This window comes from Typopeltis vanoorti, chromosome 19, assembly GCF_054136105.1.
Source record: "Typopeltis vanoorti isolate ZY-2024b chromosome 19, IOZ_Tvanoo_1.0, whole genome shotgun sequence".
NCBI lineage: Eukaryota > Metazoa > Arthropoda > Arachnida > Uropygi > Thelyphonidae > Typopeltis > Typopeltis vanoorti.
This window is the reverse complement of record NC_143567.1, coordinates 14833753-14854864: the sequence shown is the minus strand read 5'-3', so window position 1 is coordinate 14854864 and position 21112 is coordinate 14833753. Positions and strand designations below refer to the sequence as shown.

The 21112-nt window shown below is 35.6% G+C and overlaps 1 protein-coding gene across 1 annotated transcript in view; it reads left to right on the top strand.

Moving 5' to 3' along the window:
• Positions 1–409: 409 nt before the first annotated feature.
• LOC150095872 (cGMP-dependent protein kinase, isozyme 2 forms cD4/T1/T3A/T3B-like) overlaps positions 410–21112 on the top strand; it is a 191579-nt gene continuing 170876 nt past the window's right edge. The window contains exon 1 of the mRNA XM_090409445.1: positions 410–1351. Coding sequence (XP_090265571.1) covers positions 1014–1351 — 338 coding nt within the window. The 5' untranslated portion in view covers positions 410–1013. The remainder of the gene's footprint in view (positions 1352–21112) is intronic.

The following is a 21112-nucleotide window of genomic DNA, read 5'->3' as shown; positions in this document are numbered from 1 at the left end:
ACAAGCCTGGAACAATTTGGAACACAGGAGACGCTAGTGAAAACTATGTTTTTAAAATTTATAAACATGGTTTTCACTAGCGTCTCCTGTGGTGGCGGACCAATGAATATGTCATAATTATTTACTGATTATTTGCCTTATAGATAACTAGATTTATTTAGCAGGGACAACAACATTATTTGACACAAGTCCGTAAAATTTATAAATAGAAAAATACAATGTACATTTTTGTTTTCACTAGCGGCTCCTGTGGCTGACAACTGAATTAGTCATAATTATTTTGTAATAGCTACGGTTTCGTGGACTCTGTAACGTACGGCCACCTATATCGTTAATCTCAAAGTCACGTGTCGATATGTGTGTACGTACACTTTGAAGCTTAAAGTTTCAGGCAGCTGTGTTCGGTAGAGCGAGCGACCGCGGTATTTATGGTGTGTGCGTTTGTTGGACGGAAAGTAAAATGTGTCGAGCGACTTGGGCAACTAGCACGTGTTAGGCATTCCTTTCTCCGTGTGTTCTAGAAAAATGCATTTCATTACATCAAAAGTTATTTTGTGTAAAGGAACATAAGTGCATTATGTAGGTGGAATGAAACGATATCTTTTTCTGTAAGAACATTTCTCTTTACTTTCAAATATTTGGCACTAGCGCATTTTATGCTTTCCTTAGCCACTCATCTTTTACCAAATGCTTGGCAAAAATTATGCAGGAGTTTTCTGCTGTTAAGCAGTGTCAGTGGACATTGTTATGATATGACTGTAAGAAAATTCAAGCAGTACAGTCAGTTTTAAAAACGAAATATGTGCCAGTTTTGTACTGAGGCTGAATTTAGAAGTATTAGCTATCGGAATTTTAGCATCTGTGTATTAGTTTGGCATTAGTATTTTATAGCTATTTGAAGGACCCGTAATTCTTTAGCTCTAATCGAGTACTGATTTTTAAAGGAGGAGTTGCTGTTTCGGACTTTTTAGTACTTTTTTTTTCTTCCCTGGGCTGCGTCATAAACGAAAATTATGTTATCTGTTAAAGTTCATAATATGCTTAGTATGCCTATGTCTCCAATGCAGATGGACATTGAGGAAGAAGTAGAAGATGTACACGATATTATTCGCAGACAACAACAGACAATCCAGCAGTTACAAGAGGAGATAAAGCAGAAGGATGAAGAAATCATGAGGCTGAGAAGTCAAATAGACAAATACCAATCGGTGTTGCTTATTCCATACAATCGAAACAATTGCACATCTAGACGGAAGGAACGTGCACAGGGAATTTCAGCAGAGCCTCAGTCTCTGATTACTATACAGGAACTAATTCAGACTAAATTCCCAGAACATCCGAAGTTGGAAAGGTAGGTGTTTTATCCATTGCTATTTCCTTCGCTAAAAATAACTCAGACATATGATAATTGAAATGCAATTGATGCTAAATCATTGCTTCCAGTGGTGAGGGAAAATAGTTATGCTGTTATGTGGACTGATCCTGTGGGCTATGAATCTCCACGCAACCTGCTTGCATTTTGCACCAGCATAATCTAAGCTTGTTATTAAGCATTTAATTAAAGAAATTTGGTTAATAAAATTTGCTGATTACACCAAGTATCAGCCGTCTTTAGTCAAGTGAAGTTACTGTCTCTTCGTATTCATTTAATTTTATTTTCACATTATATTAAAAAATGAGTGTAGAATGGCTCATTTACGTGAAGCCTACAGAAAATCTCTATCACAGTTTTTCGAAACTGTTTTTGAGATGCAGGGAATTTGAAACAGTCTTGCAGTTGTAAGAAATCTCAGCGATTTGTGGTGTACATATGGATTACTACGCATAAATATCAGCTTAATACAATACAGATTGTCAAATTTTCCTCAGTATGTACCAAATTGATTTCTGGCTTTATATATATTTTTAGTAAGGATCATGTATAGTGAAATTAATCCTAAATCCAGCAGAAACTCAAGCACTTGCACATAAACAGACAGCTGTAGTGTAGGTAGCCATAATGCAGTCTTACCATCGGTATTGCTCGTAAAGAGCACTTTAAATCAAAAATGAAAAATTAATTATTTGTGCTATTAAATGTTTATTATTAATTAAAATGTCAGAAGATTGTCGAGTTTCTTTTTTCAGTTGTTAAACAAAATATGATTATGTACAGTAAAAGTTTTTCTTTGTGCATAAAAATACTTATAAAAATACGTGCGATTTAGTTTGTTTATTTTTTAATGTGTATCTCGCCACAAAATGCAAACCTATAGTACTCGAGACCAAATAGATAGGTCGTAGAATTTAATTTGATTTAAACAAATAGAGAACTTTTTTAAAATTTTGTGTCTTTCTCTTACTATTATTATGTGACACTGCCAAGAACTCATCATGAGAGGACACCCTACTCCACTACAAACAAACTTTCAACAACTCAGTTCTACTGCCATCTGCTGCCCCGCCCCCACCACGGTAGCATTTTTTGTCTGTAAATTGCATGTGTTCTCTGATATGACTCTTATTTTGTACTCTCTTAATTGTAAATGCATGTGAGGTAGGAAGACAACCAACTTTTTCTAAATGCATCATTACTGAATGATGTCATAGTGTTATTTATGCAGTTTATTATCATTATTATTACAAGTGCCCTCCAGGTAGTCAGGGACTCATTGAGGAGAGGCTACATATCACCAACACTGTGTCATATCTTTTCTTGAATTCATTCACACTATAAGAGGTTGCACTCCTTGCCTCCAAAGGCAAGCTATTCTAGTCATCCTCTGTGAGGGAAAAATCTAGCTCTCACCCCATTCTTGACTGCATTCATTGTTATTTTCCATGGATGTCTTCTCACTGCCCTTTATAAAATGAAAAAATTCATCAACTAGTATCTTGTAAGGTCCTTTCAGAAGTTTGTAGGTCTCTATCATATCACCTTCTTTCTTCCTGCTAGTCTGTAAACCACAAATTCTCTCCTTGTAATTTATATTCCAGAACAGCCCTATCATCTTTAACGCTCTCCTTTACACCCTGTCCATTGTATCTGCATCACTTCCAGGAGACCAGATCTGCACACAGTAGTCAAGATGAGGTTGTATCAATGCCTTGTAAGGAGGCAAAATGACTTCCATATTCTTATTTATGACTTCCATATTCTTATTGTTCATTTCAGCATTGCAATTATCTTCCAAGTTGTATTCTTAATCTTTGGCCCTTGAACTTCAGTTTACTGTCTGTTGAAACTTCAAAATCCCTAACCTTTCTTTTAGCATGATATTGTCGGTATAATATACCATTGGATATTTTATTATACAAAAGTGCATAATTTTATATTATTATAAATCATAACTTACCTTAGCTGCCATACCATACTGTAAAATTGTTTGTTTTTATTCTCAACATGCTATTCACAGGTAAGAGAAATTTGTCCTTCCTTACTAACCTGACACAACTTTTATGAATTTTTTGTATTTCTGCTTCCCTTTCCTACTCTAAGTCTTCTGTTTTACTTTTGTAACCCCTTTCTTACCAACTTATGTCAGTTTTCTTTTGTCCCTTTCAGCATATTTCAGTCATCCCAAGAAACTTTGTTACCAAATCTGGATACTCTGCTTATTCAGAGTGTAGTGTGATCAAGACATTATACAGTGAACAATAACATCATTTATTGTTTTTTTGTTAGTCCTCATCATTATGTGATCTTCTTTCTTCTGTACACTTTTGTGACATGTTCATGAGTTTTAGTTATTTGCTCACTGTTATCTTGATCCTGTATTTTCTTTATCTTAAGTACAGCACCAATAATAACCTACATAGAATGCAGGCTACTGTTTGTGCTGAACATAAGTGCAATATTTCTACATTCTGAAGTGAAACATTATGCTTAGGCATGATTGGCAGATCAATGTTGTTACTATTTTCTCACATTACTAGCATTTTCAAATCCTCCTCTGCAGATCTCCTTAGCTTAGCAGAAGCATCCTACATGCTACTTTCATTTTCAGATCACTACTTGCATGTACAAACCTACACACACACAGTTTTGAAATCTTTTAGATAGCCAGCAGACTTTTTTCCAGTTATTAATTTTTCCTCTCCATCTCCTACATACATGTTTTTATCAGCATTGACAGTTTGTGAAAACATGCATGAATAAACCCTCTGAAAACTAATAATATGCTAACAGTTCAATTTTTTCTTCATATGCATCTTGAAGACAGTTGGGAGATGTTACATCTTTGACTGTCGTGGAGATTGTTTCTTGCAAAAAAAATTACATCATCTATTCTGACTTCTGTTGATATCTTTAATTTCCCTTTCTTTTGCTAATGCTTGTTCATTTAATTTGCACATTTTGATTGAAACCATGCACTTGAATTAGCATGCAAAACTTTTCTTCAGTTGCCAGATGTTTTGTGCCACAGAAAGCTACAGCTGCTTTGCAGCAAAGGTTCTTTCTTCTTCCTGTCTCATATAACATTTACAGCAGTTTTGTACTTCACAACAGTGTCTTCTATTTTGTTAATTTCATTTATTAGCAAGAATTTTATAACTAAGATTTAAACAGGTGGATTCTATATATTTACATATTTCAAAACATAGAATTTAAAAGTGAAACTGAGTTTATTTGTTGAAAAGGATTTTTTGTAATAATTATGCCAAAATAAAAGTGTGACTATGCATTGTATTTATTTATTTATTTAGTTATATAACTTTGTACTGAGTGAGCAGTACTATTCTTACATCAGTCCTAAAAAGGACTCTGAATAAGACCTGTACAAAATTTTGTACTTATTCAGAGTTGAAAATTCTTTTTTTTTTTTTTTGTACAGGCAAAATTCATTTGTACAGGTAATTTTGCCTGTACAAAAGAATTTTCAAAAGTATTGCCCAACACCAATTCGCGTTATCATATTAGTCATACGTTGGTGGTAATGCCATGGCACCAGTGTGCCTTGCAGGGCCTTCAAGGAAATCACTTGAAAGACTTTCTTGGATAAGCTTAATGGATATAAATCCTTGTAACTAGCAGAGAGAGAGAGAGAGAGATGGTGGCACTGATAAAGCTGGGAGCTTCCCCAAGCTCCTCTATATCTGCCTTACAAGGTCTGAATTCTGCTCATAATATTGGACCTTGTGGAGGGATAAAGAAAAAGGTGATCAGCTTGCCCATGAGTAGTGTAAGGCACAGGCAAAGAGGATGACATGTATGGTAAGGAAGGCCAAAGCTAATTATGAAAGGAAGCTAGCTAATGAGTTCAAAAGAAATCCTAAGGAGTTATTTTGCTATATGACAAGTAAAAGGAGGAAGGATGACACTAAAAAGTCTTGATGATAGGGAAGTAACAGAAGCAAATTAAATAGTTGAGTTACTAAGTTCTCATTTTGCAAAGGTGTACCATCTCAGTTGTGATATTGCAATACCAGATGTTTCACTGACCGATGGGAGAATAGAGATGGAAGTAGATGGTTAGATGGCATATTGGCCCATGTGTTACGAGAATGTGCAAGAGAATTATCACCTCTTTGATCAAGTTGTTTAATTTAAGCCTCAGTTCTGGTAAAGTTCCAATACAGTGGAAAGAGGGAGCAAATAATTCCACGGCATAAGGGAGGCTCCAAGACAGAGGTATCAAGTTATTGGCTAATCAGTATATCAGGAGTGGTGGCTAAGGTTTTAGAGAAGATAAAAAAATCAGAATTGAGGACTGGGTGGACAGGAATATGATACTTAATAAGGGACTACATGGTTTTGTGAGGGATTGGTCTTAGTAAACCTTAGTAATTTACTTACTTTTTATAATAAAGTAACAGTGGAGTTGAATAAAGGAAATGCTTACTCGATTATTCTGCTGGGCTCTGCAAAAGCATTTGACAGGATTCCACATGGAACTCTGTTGCAGAAATTGGAGCAAATGGGAATGGATATGAAGTAGGTGATTTGGATTAGAGGTAGGCTGATGGACAGATATCAAAGAGTGGTTTATGGAGTAGTTTAGTCCAAGAGAAGGCAGGTGACTAGTGGTGTGCCTCAGTACTTGGTCCTGTGTTGTTTAATTTGTACATTAATGATATTGGAAATAATTTTACAGGAAATATCCACTTGTTTGCTGATGATGCAAAACTGGGAAGAGCCATAGTCAATTAAAGTGATGTGTAGAGATCTTGCAGGATGACTTAAATATGCTGGCAGTATGGGCAAAGGTAAATGGCTGGCAGTTTAACATGGCTAAGTGTAAGCTGACGCACTTTGGAAAGATGAGATCAAATGCTGTGTACTATATTGATGGAACTGAATTGCAAGAAATTGATGAGGCCAGGTATTTGGGCTGATTGTGGACAGAAAATTGAAGTTTAGAGGGATATTGCAAAGGTGGCCAAAACAGCACATCAAATTACATGGTTGGCAAAGAACATACTGACAAGCAAGGACAGGGAAATTGTTGATATTAACAAGTTTGGACTACTGCACACAGCGCTCAGCTCCAACAACTAGCTGAGAAGCATAAGAGGATATATGATAAAATCTTATAAGTTATTAAAGGGGTCATATAGTATTGACACTGGTGACGTTTTTTTTTTTTTTTTTTTTTTTTTTTTTTTTTTGGCACACTGCAGGAGGAGAGAGAATGAGGGATCATCCCTGGAAATTGTATAAAAGTGTAGTTAACAAGGGTGTAGGACTAGATTTTTTTGCTTGGAGGCCAGTGGATGGGTGGAATGTTTTGTCAGAGTGTTGTGGGTGTTTTGTCTGCAAATGAGTTTAAGGAGAGGAAGGTAGATATTGTGTGAATATGAATAATGATTAGTTTGTCAATATTGGATCTCCCATGATATGAGTCTTCTGACTCCATGGAGACACCCGTATATAATAATAATGTCTTTTCATCAAATTTTTCAAAAACGTTTTTGTATGTCTTCTGCTATTTAGATCTCCAACAAGAGCCAGTTTTCTTCTTCTTCCAGTCAGCTGCTTCTCTAATGACTTGAAAAAGTCTTCCACGTTGCCCTTTATGGAAGTGAGACCATATGCACACATTAGTCACATTGTGCAATTTCCTCATTTAACCCACATCACTCTACTTGAAATTGCCTTCCTTTTGACTCAGCAGAAAATTGCTCTCCATTGTGTCGCCATATATTCTGCAGCAATTACCAGGTTTATCCACTGCGCTCCTACTTCATAACAAATATGCATCACTTAAATAAACTGGTCAATCTCATGATTCTGTAAACTTGCAATTTCCATGCATCTTTTGCTATTTTTCTGTGGTTATCATAAAATTCTTGAGAGTTTAATTATAAAGATCACAATTCTAAGACATTTTTGTACACTTCTTTGAGAATTAAATGACAAGAGACCTTTATTAAAGCTTGAATAAAATTAACTACATTTGCCATAAAATTCAAAAATCTTGAGAAATGCTACGCGTCTACTCAGTGCAGTAAAAATCAAGGCATCATTGTATGTTATGTCTAGTCATCGTTCATCAATAATCTAATGCACCCAACCTTGGATGTGACACCTATATGTTTTGAAATGTAATGGCTGCTACAGGTAATGGACAAAAAAATGGAAACACTGAGCTATTGGGTTGTTATCAGTAGCTGCAATGTAGCATCTACGATGCACTAAACACAGATGTAGTTGATATACAAATATACTCCCAACATTTTGGGACATGTTATAAAGGCAAATGGAGGCCTGCCACTGTTTATTGCATGTTAGATGGAATCCAGAGAGGACCTTAGTAATAACTTTGAAAGGGGTGTGATTGCTGAAGCATCTATGACTAGAATAGCTGAAATGCACATGTTAGTTGAGGAATAGTCTCTAAGGTTATGGCAGTCGACAGGACAAACATCATGAACGAAATGCAATAGTTGACCAAAGCGCTTACTGCAAGAGAGGGATGTTCGAGAATTAGTGCATTGTACCACAAAAAATGGATGGGCTTACCGCTGAGTCTGTGTGAATAATTCCCCACCAGTCATGAGAAACTTATTTCAATAAAAACTGCATTAGGAACTACACAAAATTGGATATCATGGTCAGGTCGCCTTACACATGCCTTTGATTACTCCCATTAATGCATGTCATCATGCCCAATAGCGCAAAGATCGCACCCAGTGGCAGTACCGTTGACAGGGTGTAGCATAGAGGCAGCCTGTCTTATGGTGCGGCTTAATAAGGGCGCTCATTCAGCCACATTGCAGTAGGCAGTGTCGCTACACTAACAATTCCTGTTTAGCATAGCAAGTGCGGAAAGAATTTTTTCCAAGCTTAAACTGATTAAAAATTATTTGCAAATAGCAGTGTCCCAAGAAAGGTTGGTTGGTCTAACAGCTGTATTGATAGAGGTGGACATAGCTTATAATTTAAATTTAGAAGAGCTTATAAACAGTTTTATTGTGTGATATTCCTGTAGAGCAAACATTTAATTAGTATTATTATATAATCATTTTGCATTAATGTTTCTCTTGTAATAAAAACAAAATAGCAATTGGAGATTTTCTTATATTTTTGTCTTATAATCCATCAGGGGCGATATTTAATTGTTTGCCTCAGGACACAATCTAATCTGGCGATGGCCCTCCCCAGTGGACTACGCAACAGTGGAGGGATGTGATATGGTCAGATGAATCCATGTTCACACTTTTTGCTGCAAACGGACGAATACTTGTGTAGCATCAGCCAAAGGAAGCTTACCAGCCATAGTCTTGTTTTCAACTGTGAAAGGTTTTGATGGTTCTGATGGTTTGGGTTCACTTGTTATTTTGGAAGGCAAAGTGGTAGGCTACTTGCTGAGCATTATCTTTCAATCATAAGAGATTATCTCATCCCATGTTGACACATTTTTCTCCAATTCAGCTAGTCATGTTTCCACATAATGCTCCCATTCATCAAGCAAATGTGGTCACAAGTGGTTTGCCAAACATGCCGGTGAGGATTCGTGTCTGCTACGGCCATCCCAATTGCCAGACTTAAATATTATAGAACATTTATGGGATATTTTGGAGTAAGCTTCTTGGCAACGTTTCCCATCTCTGAAGAACAAAAATGAATCGATCCAATTTTTCTTTGAAGAATGGTGTAAAGTTCCTCCTGCTGAGTTCAAAGCACTGACAGAGTCTCTTCCTTGAAGAATACAGGCTGTACTAGACGTCCATGGTAGACCAATGCCATATTAATAGAAATATGTCACTGTTATCATTTTTTTTTGTCCATTACCTGTATTAACAACCGGTGATTCCATTCCAGCATATGTAACACTTTCTGAAGATGTGTACAAAAAAGGTGCATGAAAGTAGTAGAGAACTTTAGAGGTAATCAAGTTTTTATCTTAGAATGTATGGACTTTATACTATGAAACTTGCAAGTATTATCTTACCTTTGGTTGAATGGATGGTGTTTCCACTCTCTAACCAACAGGTTATCAGCTCAAATACCACTGCAAGCATGGATATTTGTGTAAATCTTAAAATTTCAGTGCTCTGTGTGAGACCATCACTGCTAATTGGAAGTCTGAAGTGAAGCATCTTGGAACAAAGTTTTGTATTTTGTTTCTGGAGCAGAGGAACTGGATTATCTAAACCCCATGGTGCTATTGTGACTGGTTTATGACTTTTATGGTTGAGATTCACATTAAAGAAAATAATAATAAACAAACTTATAATGCTTTCATAGTGCTAGTTTAATTTTACTCTTCATTACCAGTAACATAATAATAAATTTAGTTTAATCCATGTGTGAGCAAACAAAGTTTGCGCCTGAAAGTATCTTCAGGACTGGGGTAAGGTGGTACAACACTGGGAAACTCGTTGCAAAGGTGGAGCAAGCCAACATCACTGCTATCTCAGTACTTCCCATAATGCAAAACACATCTCCTTGCGGATATATATAATTTTATGCATTAAGGGAAGGGCCACTACCCAGACTAGTTTCGACCTTTATTGAGGTCTCTTCAGTGGGTGCCAGGCCCAAGTGGAGATACCAGGCAGAAGCATTAGCAAGGTCATCTCTACCTATAGGAGTTGCCAAACGGTGTGCCACCTTTTTATTAAATTACTCTGGATTTAGAGAAAGATGTTGAAAGTTTATTTTTCACTTGGTTAGACTATAATAAATTTAGTTTAATCCTTTATCCAAGTGTGAGCTTTCAACATCTTTCTATAAATCCAGAGTAATTTAATAAAAAAGTGGCACACTGTTTGGCATCTCCTATAGGTAGAGATGACCTTGCTAATGCTTCTGCCTGGTATCTCCACTTAGGCCTGGCACCCACTGAAGAGACCTCAATAAAGGTCGAAACTAGTCTGGGTAGTGGCCCTTCCCTTAATGCATAAAATTATATATATCCGCAAGGAGATGTGTTTTGCATTATGGGAAGTACTGAGATAGCAGTGATGTTATCTTGCTCCACCTTTGCAACGAGTTTCCCGGTGTTGTACCACCTTACCCCAGTCCTGAAGATACTTACAGGCGCAAACTTTGTTTGCTCACACTTGGATAAAGGATTAAACTAAATTTATTATAGTCTAACCAAGTGAAAAGTAAACTTTCAACATTACCAGTAACAGTTGGATACCTGTTTTCATTATAGATCATTATCCTTACATCATATCTTCATCAAAGAAAACACTGTTTTCCAACATACCTTATTAGTCCCAAATACTACCATTTTGTAAGAGAATAGTGCAATATTTTGGACACATATGCAGAAGGGAAGGCAACTGCCTGGAAAAAAATAACCATCCAGGGTAAACCGTGTGGGAAAATAAAAAGAGGAAAACCACCCTACAGGTGGATTGACCAAATATCAAGAATCACTGGATTTAAACTAGAACAAGCAATAAGAGAAGCATAGGACAGAAAGAAATGGTGAAGCATCATCAGGAAGGTCACGAGTCCTCAGACATGAGATCCAAGAGAGAGAGAGAGAGCTGTCTTATGAGCATATTTTAATCACCAGCATGTAACACTACATATAATTAGCTGCTGTATAATTAGAAGATACAATGTTCCGCAATTGGAAGAACAGCGGAACATTGTGCCCTTTGACTGGAAAAGACCTGGGTTCAATCCTCGTCGTGACGAGGATTAAACCCAGGTCTTGAACCCATTCCTTATATGGGCTTTTTCAATTGAAGGTAAGTTAGCCGATCTCATACGTGGTAGTAGGGTTTTTTTCTCCCGAAAACTTGGGTTTTTCATCCCACATACAGACAAATCGGCCTTCGGGACATATGCAATTTACGGACAAAAAATACTGTCGTTGGTGATGATGGGCGTTGATGGTAGTGGTGTTGTAGTTGGAGAATTAAGTAGTAGTAGAGAGGATGAGATGTATTCAGTGAAGTAGAGTAGTGTGTTCTCCCATGATGAGTCCTTGGACTCCCTGGAGGTGTCATGTAATAATAATAATAATAATAACCCTTTAAACTTGACATTCCTGATTACTTCCCAGGAAATATTGTCATTTCATTTATAGTCATTTCCTCTGCTGTCATGAAATTTAGAAATGCAATGAGAAAATTTGGAGAAAAGCAAATAATAATGGTAAGTACTTGCTGGATTTCTATTCAGGACATAAACTAGTTGTTACTAACATCATGTTTCGCTGATTATATTATTGTTGATAGTAATATCTTCATGCTGATTCAGAATACAATAGTATACAGAGGATTTGAAATAGGAAGAAATCATTATTTTGTTTTGAGCAGTATACAGTTGAATATCTCATTTGAAAAGAAAAGTATAAGAACATTTGAAAATAACCACTTGAACAACTTTTGGAGGTGATCTATAGACTTAAGTATGCAAATATTATTGGTTGAAAAATGAAGGGGTTCGAAAACAATCAAACCTTGGAGACTCATTGGCAGACTTTGAAGAAAACATTGGTTCATCCAGAGAGGCATATGGTGATGTCTGCAAGGATAGAAAAATCACAACTCCATGGTGGATCCAAGAAGTGAAAGAGGAGTCCTAAAAAAGAAGAAAGCATATCAAAAGTTCCTAGCAAATAAGTTAGTAGATACTCTAAGAAAGTACAGAGAAAAATGTAAGAAAGCAAAGCAATGTGTAAAAATAGCTAAACAAATCTTGAGAAGATATTGATAGTAATGTAGAGGACAAATAGCAGAAAGGTGTTCTTGGAGACTATTGAAAAAAGCTTAGAAATGGAGGAAATATAATTGTAAAAGAAATCAGAGGTGATATGAAAACTGAAGATAATGATATCCTAGATGTTTGGAGTAATTATTTTGAAAGGCTGTTAAATGAAACAAGAGGTGAAAGAACAGTAGTAGAAAATAGATATTTAAGAGGAATGCAATCAGAAGTACATTTCAGCTTGAAGTAGAAAAAAGCCATAAAAAAAAAACTGAAATGTGGGAAGGCAACTGGAGTAGATATTCAACCAGAAATGCTCAAGTATGGAGGTATAAAAGATCTACAGTGGCTGCACTGCGTAATTCATAAGGCCTGGCTACACGGTTGAATTCCAGATGGTTGGATAGTACTTATATGTAAAAAGGGAAATAATATGAAAATTACAGATGAATTTCTCCACTTAGTGTTCCAGGTAAGATTTATGCATGCATACATACTTGAGAAAAGGCTAATTGTAAATTGTTAAAAAGAAACTTGGAGAAGAACAAGCTGGGTTCTGACTTAAACATGGATTGCCAGGATCAGATTTTCACTTTAAGACCATTGAGAAATTATGGGAATATTACAAGGATCTGTACCTACGTTTTGTAGATCTGGGAAAAGCATATGCCAAGAGACAAGCATTTCAAAATGATACAATTATATGGGAAGTGGAACATTATGCAGAAAATGCTTAGTCTATTATTTAAGTTGTAAGTCTGTAGTTAGAATTGAAGGGGTACAGGAAGATGGTTTGACATAACATCACGTATGATATAAAGTGTACACATTGTCTCTACTCGTATTGATCATCTATATGGATTACATTATGAAGGAAAGTGGCATTAAACGTGATATCAAAATTGAAGATGTTAATCTCGCTTCTTTATTTTTATGCAGATGATGTTACACTGTTAAATAAATTCAGTACGAGTTTGCAGGATTCCTTAACCAAACTAAACAACTGTTATAGCATATATGGCATTTTTGCTCTGAAGGAAAGGAGTTTATTGGAGGTGGGATTTTTTTAAGAATTTTGCCTTTTTTCCTATGCTCAATTGGTTCTTCCCCCCTGCAACAACCATTATTGTCAAGAATGTGTAATTGGCTGCATTCCATCAGAAAATATATATATAAATTTTCTTACTTGAAAAGCTTATTCTGTTCATTCTGTTTGAGCAATAATACATCACAAAAAGCACATGTAACAACTTATCATTTGCAAGGTGATTTGGGCTGCTGCATGCAGCTGTGAAAAGAAAGTTGTTTCCAAATTTTAGATATTGATTTGCATTGCTTATGTTGGTGTCATGATGAATTTTAAGATAACTGTAGACTGCCTGAAAAATCTTTATTGCCTGTATGCTTTTAAATTTTCATCTTTGAAGCTTTTTTTTTTTTTTTTCACACACAAAAATTTTCTGGTTTCTTGGTTCTAGTGGTTACACCCCTTGATTGATTCTATAGTTCCCATTGTCCTTGCACTCTGTCACTTCCTCATCAGCCTAAAACTGAGAACTATATCTGACCAGAGCTAATCCAGATCTACTCATTATTTAAAAAAGGTTAATAACTTAATAACTTATTTATTCTTACTTCTTAGAGTCTTCTTCAATGTTGCAGTCATTCTTTGCGCTGTTGTTATTACTTTTCCAGTGCATTCCATGAATTTCAACTTGCTATCTAAAGCAAGGGTGTTAGAACTAGGTTTTTTACTTGGAGAGTGGTGAATGAGTGGAATAAGTGCCAGAGTTTGTTGTGGGCTCCATGATTGTGAATGAGTTCAAAGCAAAGTATTTGGGCCTCCCTCGATGAGTCTAAGGACTCCTCGAAGTTGCCTGTAGTAGTAGTAATAATAATATCACATTTATATTCTTCCTCACCATTCTCTTGGAGTCTGTTCATTTTAATACACATCTTGTCATTCCTTCAAATAAAAGTGCAAATCATTAAACTTGAAATAAACATTCCTTCTTGAGATTCAAATCTTGCCAGCTTTACTTCCCAAATAAGAAACTATATCCCCCTTCCAACCATTTATAGCACGGTTTCTTTCTAGTGTTCTACAGAATGTCACTAGGGGTTCTGCAAGAGATTGTAATTGAAAAAAATAAGCATCTCTCTCTCTCTCACACGCACACACATTTAATGTATATACACTATATATAAAAATATACATATATATCATATAATATATAAATACATAGGTAAATAAATATATAGATATATAAAGTTTATGCAGGAGTTCCCAGAGACGAAGTTTATTTCAGGATTTCTTCCAGGGTAAGAAGATTGAGAAAGACTGATATACATCAGTCTTTTCCAAATATGCAATATCAATCCAAGGACAGAGTCTTGGTTCCACTTAGCTACTATTTGTTTGACTCATGCTTTTTTCAGTAGTCAGAAGATTTATTGAGAGGTGTTCTCATTGATAAATAAAATGCTCATCAAACCTTAAAAATTTATTTTTTTACATTCCTCCCCTTTTCACACAATACATTGATACAAAACATTCTTCAAGCAGCATCCTCACTTCTTTTCTCACACTCCTCTTATATGATCTGCAGGGATTGTCCCTTGTTTTTGTGCTGCTCTTGTCTTCCTCTACTGTAAAAATCTTCCTCCACAGGTTCCTGCTGGTCACCAGTGGCCAGCAGGAACCTGTTCCACTCTGTAGATGACTTGAAGTGAGGCTCATCATTGAGAACTACAAGCAGGGAGATATTGGGAACCAACTCTCTGGGAGAATGAAATTTCCATACACAAGTAGCAAAATCTTGTATCAGTGTGTGTGTGTGTGTGTGTGTGTGTGTGTGTGTGTGTGTGTGTGTGTGTAAAAATCTGTTCTGCATTGATATGACACAAAGTCCTCTGCTAGTTCATATAGCTTACTCGTGTCACTCCTTCCTCCTATACAACAGCTGCTGCAGATGCATTCCCTCAATCTCTCCTTATATCCAGCATTCTAAGACCTGAAAAAAGCAAGAAGAAAAAGAATTCTTTAACTGTAGTACTAAAATCTTTTCTTCATCAGTTCAAAACAGTTCATTGGAAAATTACATCCATCACATAGCAGATGTTATGATATACTGTAGAAGTTGTTTCTGTATGCTGATAATAATGAATATGCTGACATAAAGACAGTTATTTATATAACTAGAATCTGTACTATGATATCCTCTAATTTGTGTATTTTCATCATATCTCCTCTCTAACATCTAATTATCAAACACTAAAGTCCACATTTCCTCAATTTTTTCATGTGCCACATTTCACAATCATATTATTTGGTTATCTGATTCTGGATCTCCTTCACTGGCTTTCTTATCACCAGAACACTACCATTTATGACCATATCTTAGTTTGGCTGTGGTCTTCTTAGCCTTGTAAAAGAGGAGAATAATTTGTTTATTCCTAAAGCCAGTGGTCTCTTTAGTACTACTTCAGTATGATTTTATTCCTTCAGTAATATAGCTGTCGAATTTCAACATATGGTCTGCTATCATTCATAGCTCTCTTAACATTATCAATTGCAGTGACCATCAGTATAATATTGGATTTGAAATCTCTTTACCTAAAATGCATTGTGCACTTGGAGTCATTAAATTGATGTCCATTATTATTTGCTCATAGTACCAGTCTCTTCAGATCATCACTATCCAGTAACTAGTCCATTCAATATTCTCTACACTTGATGTAGGGTCTTTCATATTAGAAACAGTCCATAACACTTCCAAACTTGCCATCACTCTAAATCTGAATCATTCTAGAATAGTAAGATTTGGTTATACTATATTATACTATGCTGCCAAATTTTAGCCTACTCAATTGCTGATGAAAACCCAATATTCCTTCCCAACCTTAGCTCTAGCCACCAGAAACTTTCCACTCTGAGATGACTTGAAGTGAGTAATAGCAGATTATATTTCTTTGAGGCCCTAGGTGCAATTTTATTATAAGGCCCTTTATGTAAAAGTGCTTTTTTTATATTAAAAAGACAATAAAATCTTTAAACAAATAAGTTTTTACTTTATTTATAATTATTTATTTAATTTGTCTAGTTAGTATTACAACTTACAACGTTACTTTTCATGCTTTTAAATCTGCAAATTGATTGATAATGTTATCATAATTTAATGTATTAATTATATCATTTTCTATGTCCCTAATTTTTTCCTATATGCAAAAAAAAAAAATTAATAAATAAATATTATTATTATTATATGACACCTCCAGGGAGTCTAAGGGCTCATCGAGGGAGGGCACGTACTCTGCAGTTCATTCTAACCACAACTACACCAACACCATCTACTTCCCACCACCATTAGTATTTCTATAGACAATCACATCAATCACAAACATCCATGCCCAGTGCAGGATTCGAACCCTGCAGCCTTTTGGCTAGAAAGCAGACATATAAAATATATTAGAATTTTAGATAGCTATAGAAAATAAATAATAAATACAGTATAATGTTCACTAAATTTTTAGAGTCATATTATCTTTTTACTATGTAATTTTTGAGACCCCCTGAAAACGAGGCCCTAGGTGTACCTGTTGGGTAATCCTACATTAGAAGTGAGGCTCATCATTGAGAACTACAAGCAGGGAGAGGTATTGGGAGCTAACTCACTGGCAGAAGTCAAATTTCCATGCACAAGTAGCAAAATCTTGTATCAGTGTGTGTGCATTTTTTTTTTTTAAATATATGTTACTCTCATCCACAAAAGGGTATTTGCAAACCCTATAGTACATTTTGTACTGTAGATGGGCAAGGATTTTTTCTATTTTTTTAACCAGTTTTATATATATATATATATTAAAAGAATTGAATGACATAAATCGAGGAAAAAGGTTTAATAGTATCAGACGACAAGTTTCAGCTTTTTACAGCCTTCTTCAGGTGTTTTTATAAAAGAAAAGAAAAAACATTAAACATTGAAGAAAAAACTGTGAACAGCACAGGAAAGCCACTATACATATTTAATGTGAAAACGTTGTAGTTAACGTATTCAAAGCTGTTCCTTCGTTGGCCACATTGTTGGGTGAGTGTGTGTGCTTATAGCATATCGTGAGCGCCAATATTTGATCACACTGTAGTAATTCTAGCATCTTATTTTTATAATCCTCAAAGTTGAGGACAATTGTGGCATTGCCTTTATCTGCTGGAAGATTGGCATCTCTTTAGTATGCATAGTGAATCTCAAGCATCCCAAATCCAATATAACAACAAATTAAAACTTATTAGGAAATTTGAGCCCTAAAAAGAGTACAAAATAATCTGAAGTTCTCAAAGCTCCACATCAACCCTGACAAAGTTGTAATTAATAAATCATCTCGCCTCCTTTCAGATGCAGAAAAGAGTATCCTCAGCAAGGGTTTAAATTTTATTCCTTCTCCAAAATCTATCCCAAAAGAATCACTCCTCACCAAGATAGAAAAGGTTGCTGCCTTCCTCCCTTCACAAGATTCAAAACTTCTCCATATTGAATCCATCTTTATCATCAACAATGCAAAATCACCCACAGATAACATCTCTTTGTCTGAACGACAGGCTCTTAAGAGTTTAAAAAATAACAAATATAATTATCCTTCCCACACATAAAGGCAATGCTACAGTTGACCTCAACTTTGAAGATTATTAAAATAAGATGCTAGAATTACTACAGAGTGACACTTACTCAATTCTTGAGAGAGATCCCACTCGTGAACTTCAAAAACGTACCAACAATTTATTAAAAACAACTTCTGAACTGTCTAGAAACATTCGCCTTTCTCTTCGCTCTCTCCATCCACTTATTCCATGCAATATGGAGTTCCCAAGATCCACAAGGAAAATACTCCACTTCGTCCCATCATTGAAGACATTGATTTACCAACATACCTTTCAAAACATCTCGCAAAATGCCTGAAAATTTTTTCTGGAAAGTCTTCTTTTATTAATAACTCTGCGGATTTTGTATCATACATTAAGGATATTACTGTTAAAGAAAATGAAATCATGGCTAGCTTTGACATAGTATCCTTGTTCACAAATGTTCCTACAGACGAAGTCCTGACACTACTCAAAGATAAATTATCCAAAAAAATGTTAGCCTTACTTACTCATTGCATCAAATCTGGATACTTAAGATTTCAGGACACCATCTAAAAGCAAAATCATGGTCTAGCAATGGGTAATCTTTTATTTCCTCTACTTGCCAACATTTATCTGGAAGATTTTGAAGTTAAAATTATCTCTTCCTATTCTTTAGCACCTAGAATTTGGAAACGATATGTGGACGACGTTTTCCTCATTTCGAGCCATGGCCATGATTCTCTCCTGGATTTCCTTGAACATCTCAATAGTCAACATCCGAATATCCAATTCACGGCTGAGTTTTAAACTAATGGTTCCCTGCCTTTCTTGGACGTGAAACTGACCCGTTATTCTGAAAAACTCAAAATTTTGATGTACAGAAAACCTACACACACCAATAGATATTTCCATAGTCAGTCCCATCGTTTCCCTCCTCAGAAACGTGGAATTATTTCTACTTTGAGACATAGAGCTCGCTCTCTTCTTGACAACCCAGATGAACTTCGTAAAGAAATCAATTTTCTTAGATCTACTTTCAGACTGAATTGTTATTCTCAAAAAATTACTAAAAAATGTCTTTTTAACCCCCCCTAGTCGCCATACTGAAGAAATGAATAATGTTAAAGGCAATATATCTATAATAGATAAGCTCAGTTTCTCAAAAATTAGCCAAGGTTCTCAAAAAATATAACATTAGAACTTTATTTACTCCGCTTCCTACGATCCGCTCTCTAGTGAGCTGTCCAAAGCCTAGCCATCACAATCTAAAATATCCCAGTGTGTATAAGATATGGTGTGACTGCGACATTCCTTACTCTAACCAGACGGATAAGTCTATTGAATTGCGCATGGAGGCGCACAGGAGGGACATCTCTTACAAGGGAACACGTGCCAGTGCTTTATCCAGCCATATCCTTTTTTCGGCCGATTCTGATTATGAAAACCATAGTCATACAATCCTTTGGGATAGATCTAACAACATTTTCCGTTGCCATGACGAATTGGAGAGAAAAATTGTAGAATCTAGAGAAATCATCCTCAACCTGTACATTGAAATAATAATTTAAGCTATAACCTCCCAGACTCATTCTGCTGTGATCAAATACTAGCGCTCACGAGATGCTGTATGCACGCACTCACCCAACAATGTGGCCAACGAAGTTTTGAATACGTTAACTACAACATTTTCACGTTAAATATGTATAGTGACTTTCCTCTGCTGTTCACAGTTTTTATCTTCAATGTTTAATGTTTTTTCTTTTCTTTTATAAAAACACCTGAAGAAAGCTGTAAAAAGCCGAAACTAGTCGTGTGATATTATTAAACCTTTTTCCTCGGTTTATGTCATTCAATTCTTTAAAAAAAAAAAAAAAAATGTTTAACAACTGAGTAAATGAACCTCTATATATATATATATATATATTTTTTTTTTTTATAGATTTAATGACTAAAAACCGAGATAACTTATAAAGATTTTAATAAGAATAATACGACTAGTTTCGACTTATAACAGCCTTCTTCAGGTATTCTTAAAGGACAAGAATAGTAATAAACATTGAAGTATCAAAACAAACTGGAAATTACAGGTAAAAATTGTCACACATAATTGATACATAAAAAACATTGTATTTTTTTCAAGTTGTTCTAACAGGCGTGCCATTGTTTATTGCAAGTGTGAGTGCAGGCTCACGTGAACGCCAATATTGAATAACTGCAGCACGGCTATCTGGGATGTTATAACTCAAATTGTTGTTTAAGTGGACAGGGTTCAGCAGGATTTCCCTTGATTCTACAATTTTCCTCTCAAACTCATCATCACAGCGAAAGATGTTTTCTGATCTATCCCAGCAAACGGAGTGGCTTTGTTGATCATCATTAAGGTGATCAACATCACGTGAGCCTGCACGCACACCTGCAATAAACAATGGCACACCTGTTAGAACAACTTGAAAAAATACGACGTTTTTTATGTATCAATTATGTGTGGCAATTTTTACCTCTAATTTCCAGTTTATTTTGATACTTCAATGTTTATTACTATTCTTGTCCTTTAAGAATACCTGAGGAAGGCTGTTATAAGCCGAAACTAGTCGTATTATTCTTATTAAAATCTTTATAAGTTATCTCGGTTTTTAGTCATTAAATCTATTTTTTAAAATGTATCACAACAACCGAGTAAAAGCCGATTATCATATATATATATATATATTGCATTTTTAAATTTATTTCTTACATAGTCTGGAAAACCTGCTCTAGAGATCAAACATGGAAATTTTTCGATCCACTTCAGGCCTCCAGTAATCAGGGTAGTGATCTACCACCTAAGGACAATCACAAACATCCATGATCACAGGGCAGAATTCAGCCCTGCAGATTTTTGGTTGGAGAGTGGGTTTGCTGGCCACTCAGCCAACCAGGTTGACATATTATTACAACTCTTGAGATTACAGATCCTTTTAGTGAAATTACACTTGACAAAAAATTATGTTCTTGTTTTCACCTTTATTTTACTTAGGTGTGAATAAACAAGTTTCTGTGATATATCTTTATGACTAGGATATATATATATATATATATATATACACACACACACACACATACATACATACACTGCTTGGAAAGAAGTCAAAAGACCCCATAGCGTTAGGGGCAAACAGCCATGGCACCCACCTTAATAAGATGTACGACCTCCTTTTGCTGCAGTGTGATCAATGGGAATTTTGGATCATTCTTTGTGTAAGTATGTAATGAGGTCCTGAACTGTTGTGGAACAGACATCCCTTTGACCTCACCCAGAATGAACTGCTCCAGTTCATCCCATGGATATTCAACATAATTGAGATCAGGGCCCTGTTGAGGCAAGTCAGTGTGGTGACCATGCAGTCACAGCAACA